This window comes from Athene cunicularia (assembly GCF_003259725.1).
Source record: "Athene cunicularia isolate RWA chromosome 18 unlocalized genomic scaffold, athCun1 chr18_part1, whole genome shotgun sequence".
NCBI classification, from domain to species: Eukaryota; Metazoa; Chordata; class Aves; order Strigiformes; family Strigidae; genus Athene; species Athene cunicularia.
The window spans coordinates 5,773,928-5,779,307 of record NW_020799123.1 but is presented as its reverse complement, the minus strand read 5'-3'; the positions used below and the strand labels follow the sequence as shown (position 1 = coordinate 5,779,307).

Here is a 5,380-nt window from a genome sequence, read left to right as displayed (position 1 = left end):
TCGCACCTGTGTGCCAGAAGGTTGGTCTGAAGGCGATTCACCACACAACTGGGTGTGGGATTGAGGAGGCAGAGGAAGGATGCTGCAGCCCAGCACCCAGCTCCTTCCTCCACCACACACTGCAGTGCAGCCCCGCTCAGACTCACAGGACCTGTGAAAAGCACCTGCAAATCTCCGCCCCACCTCACCTTCATCCTCTCCAGCTCTGCTTGTTCTGCGGAGAGCTGCTGGTTCAAGACTTGTTGCTCCTCCTCCAGCAATTCTGCTCTGGAGCGCTCCGCAAACACCCTCTGTCGCTCCTGGGTTCAGACACAGAGGAGACACAGATGTCACTCGCAGGCTCCAGGCCAAGGACCTCCAGTGAGCGAGACCCATGGCCCATCCCCAGACAGGTGGGCTGAGCCAGGCAGAGGACACAGGGTGGGCTCACCTGCTCCAGCAGCCTAGTCTGCTCATCCAGCCTGGCCTCCAGTTTAGCCACCGCCTCCTGGAGTCGGCACCGATTCTCCTTCGCCTCCTTCTGCTGAAGTGACAGTCTGTCCTCGAGCACTGGGGAGAGGCAGCAGCGGGGCCATGAGCAGCATGAAGAGGCAAGCCCCCCTCTGTCTACCCCACATTCACAGAAAAACTGCCCGCATCTGTGCTCACAACCTTCTGCACATCCTCCAGGACAACGTGTTGGAAAGGAAAGACCCTGAGATGCCAGGGACCAAGACAGGCAATGCTCTGCTAGCCTTGGCTCCCAGCCTCTGGCCAACTTGGAGCACCTTTTCCCCATTTCCTGGGTGTCCACAGCCTCAGCAGGGACCCCACAGCCATTTCGGTGCACAGGACCAGCAGACGTACCCTTGAGCTGATTCTCCTCTATCTGTGCCCTCGTGGCCAGGTCCTGAAAGGCCATCTGCTGTGTGGCCTCCACCTTCTGTACCATGTCATGCAGCTTGCTTGAGAGCTTCTCCATCAGATCCATGGCACCGTTCAGAGTCCTGTGGAGATCAGCAAGGGGAGAGTCACACCAGGGGAACACGCTTCATCTCCCCACGATGGAGAGGGGGACGTGTGGTGGGCCAAAGGCCGGGCAGCCCTGCCCCAAACCTCTCTAGGGCAGAGCAGAGCAGTATTCCTGCATCGGAAGAGCTCAGCGTCCCTGAAGGCAGGGACTAGGAGAGGGGATGGCCTCTAGTGCCACGGTGCAAGGCTGCTTCCCAAGAGGACAGGGAACACCGTGGACAGGGACCAACGCAAGGATGCGACGCTGGCCATCGGTACCTGGTGTGCGAAGTGGAGCTGGTCACCGCCTCGACCTCCTGGTCCTTCAGGCACTTCAGCTGCTGGAGCCGCTGCTCACGCTCTCTGCGCAGCTCCTGCGCAGACACCCTGCAGTACACGTGGAAGGAGCCCACCACGGGCTGTTAAAAATAGGGGCTCCCCGGGACGGGCAGTGGGGACGAAGCTTGGTCAAGGGCCTGAGAACCAGGTCCCAGGAGCTGAGCTGGCATGGGGCTCTGTCCCAGGGCATCCACTGACAGGCATCTGCACCAGGCACGGACGGGCTTCTCCACCAGAAACTGATTTCTCATTGACCCCCAGTGTGTGGGCAGCAGTGACTCACTGACTGGATAAAAGGGAGTTAGGGAAGATAAAACACTGGGCTCAGCATCTTGCACAATACAATGCATTCACTCTGAAAGTACGTCTCCAGCCACATCTCCCTCTGTCCGGCTACAAAGCAAACCCCCATTCCAAAAGCCACCCAACTGCCCACAGCCCAGTGCTTCTGGAGTCTCCTGTCACCGTGGCCCCAAACCACTCCCCAATTCCTCTGCCACAACTAGCAGCACCGGTCCCAGGCCTGCGCCGCTCGTGCTGCTCTCACCTCTGCAGCTCTCGAAGCTGCTCCAGCTCTGCCCAATCCTGCTCCGCCTCCTGCCTCTGCGACAGGAGCTGAGCCACCAGCTGCTCATTCTCCTGCCGCAGCCTCTGCTCTCGCTGCCTGTAGGTCTCCTCCAACACCTTCAACTGTCTCCTGCCACAGAGGTCACGGCCAGGAAGAAATGTTACTTTCAGGACAGCAGCCGGCCCTCTCCACCCACAGCTCACGCGGGGATTTCGGAGCAGAGCGGCAGCGCTGGGGGCGTGGGGAAACACACGGCTCTCCACAGCCTGAGCCCTGCCGGGGGATGTGCTGGCCCTGGGAATGGCTCCTCCTCCCTCTCCCCCACGGGACAGTGCAGGGGAGAGCGGACACCCCGCCCTGCCCCGCTGGCTCACCCGTGGGGCTCCTCTCTGCGCCCACCAGCTCCACACCCACACGGCTCTGGGCCTGCCTGCCCCAGGGACGGATCTGGGCAGCGCCCCAGCGCTCCCACCTCCGGGGAGAGGGACAGGGCTGTAGGCAAGGCCCTGGCAGCGGAGGGGAGCATGTGCTCTCGTCTGTGGATACCTGTGGGTGCTCTCGAGGAGATCCAGATCCTCCTGGTGCCGCCGCCAGAGGACCTCCAACAAGAGTTTGTCCTGAGCCCGTGCCAGCTCCAATGTCCGCACCTGCCGGGCACCCAGGGAGAAGGTCTTTGTGCTGCCCAGGGGACAGAGCTCCCACAACAGCACCTGCTAGCCGCAGCCTTCTCTGGACAGGCAGCTTCGTCCTATCTGCCCCGTTCCTCTGATGCCATTGGGAACAGGCGTGGCCCCTGCTCCCCGGTCCAGCAGGCCATGGGGCTCACCTGGCTCTCCAACTCTGCCACACGGGCCTGGGCACGGAGCAGTGCTGCTTGACAGCCCGTTGCATCCTTGTGGGGCTGGGCAGTGGAAGCCCCCAGCCTCCTCTCACACAGCAAGCCCTGGGCTGGGGACTCTGCCTACAGGGATGGAGAGAAAAGACCCAAGCCCTTCGGCATCGGGGGCTTTGTGCTGTGGCCATCAGCCCCCAAAGGCAGGCACGTGCCTTGCCGGCAGCTGTCCCTGCCTGTGCTAACCTGTGCAGACACAGGGACGCTCCCAGGGAAGTAAAGCCCTGGGGAGAGCATCTCCCCCCAGCCTGGGAATGGCCACCCAGCCCCAGCCTCCTGCAGTCACTCCTCTACCCATCTCCAGCCCAACCCCACTGCTGCCTAGGTGACACTTGGCAGCCCCTCCCCAGGCACAAGTGTGCTGGGCTCTTCCTTGTCTGGGAACAGACTCAGGGATAAGACCATCAGTCCTCTGGTAGACAGTGTGTGTCCTGCCACCAGGGCCAGGCCAGGAGGCCCAGCTCAATGAGACCAAGCAAGAGCTGCCCTCCCTGTCACAGGCTCCTGTTCCCTTCACTTGTCTACAAACAATCTCAGAGCATCTTCACTACTGTACTGGGGAAAACCAGCTGAAGAAAAAGTCCTTCGTCAGCTGGAGCCTCTCATGTTTCGTTAATAGGATACAGAGATGCCTGGGGAACTCTGTCAATACTGCACAGGCCATGCAGGGCTGAAATGCACACGATTTACAAAGCAGCCGCAGCACACGCGCTTTGGCCTCACAAATAAAACTCGTGGCATCTGTGGGCTCTCCAAAGCCTTGGCCTTCATGAACACAGGCTCCCAGGGATGCGAAGCGAGGTACATCCATCCTCCTGCCCAGGGAGCACGCACAGGGTTGGGTGACCCTAAATTAGCAGGGGAGGGGTCACCATTACCACCCTGATCCTGCACCTCTCGGGGGCACAGGCCCAGCACACCTACCTGAGCCAGCGGGGCAGCGTCCTGTGTCTCCTGCTCTCTCGGAAACAAAGCTGTGGGGACTGAAAATGGAACAAGTCTGCTACTCAGACAGGCCAAGGGGAACCATTCCCTCACAGAAGGACAAGGGCCTGGGTCTCCTTGGCAGAGCGAGAAGGGTCCTGCTCTGCTCTGGCAGCTGGGGATGGGGACGGAGGCTCAGACATGCTCGTCCAGACCCACACCCCTACTCCACCCCATGCACAGTGGCGGGGACTCTGCTCTGCAGAGTAAATCTGGGGGAAAAGCACGGCTCCTCCTCCATCTCCATCAACTAGGGAGGAGGCTGGGTCCCCTCAGCCACTTTCAGTGGCTGCTGAAGTGGTGCTCAGCCTCAGCCTAGGGCAGGAGGGGGTCTGCCAGCACACAGCACTAGTGGCATGAGTGTTGGGGCAGCAGGAGGGAAGAGGGAGAGAGAAGGGACAGTATGAACCTAGGCCCACCCATTGCTCAGAGAGAACAAATCCCTGGCAGCCCTCTGAAACCCCACAGGCAGCACTGTGGAGCTCAGTGTGCCACAACATGGGCATGGTGGCATCCTGCAGCCTGGAAGCCCCCTCCAGCAACAGCTGGGCAAAGCCTGGGCAGCGCTCACACAGACAAGGGCGATGCTGCGGCTCTGGCCTTTTTTTGGCTCGTTGTTTTTGCAGGGCCAGGGGGACCCTCTCTGCATTCTTCTGCCCAAACTCTACAACCACAAGAAACGCACCCGGGGCGCTGGCGTCTCTGGACGGATCCCCCTGTGCTGCCTCCGATGGCTGAGTTGAGGCTTGTGTCGTGGTCCTGAGCCAGGGGGGCAGTGGCCTGCGTGAGCACAGAGACACGGGTGATGCACAGCAGCGCCGCAGCTCAGGGAGAGGCGCACGGACATTCTCCTGCTTGGCATCGCTTGGAGTTTTTAAACTTAAGATCCACCTGCCCTCCCGCTTACAGAGGTGCCGGGGCACTGTGATCCCCACTGGCTACCAGCCCTCCCTGTTGCCCCATCTCCCACAGGCAGCTGCTTCCTGCAGGACACCCCTCCCATGGAGGACGCCTGAAAGGTGAAGGCAGCCTTACCTGGAGCTGTCTGTGTTTGCTGCCTCATCCTGCACGGCGGCTGCCTGTGGCCGTGCTCCTGGGGAGGCTGCTGGCCGGCTGCAAGCAAAAAGCATCCTAAGTGGGAGAGCCAAGGAGGCGAGGAAAGACAAGACCCTTTCCCTCAATGCCAGTTCCTGCCTGGCAGGGGAAAGACTCTGTCCCACTCAGCTGTGCCAGGATTCAGCATGGGAGAGCCCAGAGGTATGAGGGGACTGCAGGCTGGATCACTGGGACATAGCCCCACATTATTACCCCAACCCAACACAAGACAGTGCTAAAAATTAATTTCTCAGATCTGAGCCCAGGGTTTCTGAGAGCTCCTGCCGGAGCAGCTACACGTGGAGCAGAGGGGAGTGCTGCAACCATCAACCATGTCTTTACCTGACAGGAGACTGGGGTTTCAGCCCCTCGCCTGGTGCTTCCGAGGGCTTGGCACTCCTCTCCTGGGCCTTCGCCTGCACTTGGGCTTTCTTTTGCGATAAGGCAGCACTCAGCCAGTCCTCCTCCTCCACTGGGTTACTTTTAGTGGTTGCCTCCTCTGGAGCTGGGAG

The 5,380-nt window shown here is 60.7% G+C and overlaps 1 protein-coding gene across 1 annotated transcript in view; it reads right to left on the bottom strand.

Moving 5' to 3' along the window:
• Window positions 1-5,380, bottom strand: part of FBF1 (Fas binding factor 1) — a 22,867-nt gene that overhangs the window by 16,911 nt on the left and 576 nt on the right. The window contains exons 3-13 of the mRNA XM_026861277.1: window positions 5,211-5,376; window positions 4,809-4,886; window positions 4,459-4,553; window positions 3,714-3,772; window positions 2,724-2,858; window positions 2,444-2,544; window positions 1,877-2,026; window positions 1,270-1,377; window positions 847-986; window positions 431-549; window positions 7-299 (exon numbers count right to left, since the gene is read on the bottom strand). Coding sequence (XP_026717078.1) covers window positions 7-299; window positions 431-549; window positions 847-986; window positions 1,270-1,377; window positions 1,877-2,026; window positions 2,444-2,544; window positions 2,724-2,858; window positions 3,714-3,772; window positions 4,459-4,553; window positions 4,809-4,886; window positions 5,211-5,376 — 1,444 coding nt within the window. The remainder of the gene's footprint in view (window positions 1-6; window positions 300-430; window positions 550-846; window positions 987-1,269; window positions 1,378-1,876; window positions 2,027-2,443; window positions 2,545-2,723; window positions 2,859-3,713; window positions 3,773-4,458; window positions 4,554-4,808; window positions 4,887-5,210; window positions 5,377-5,380) is intronic.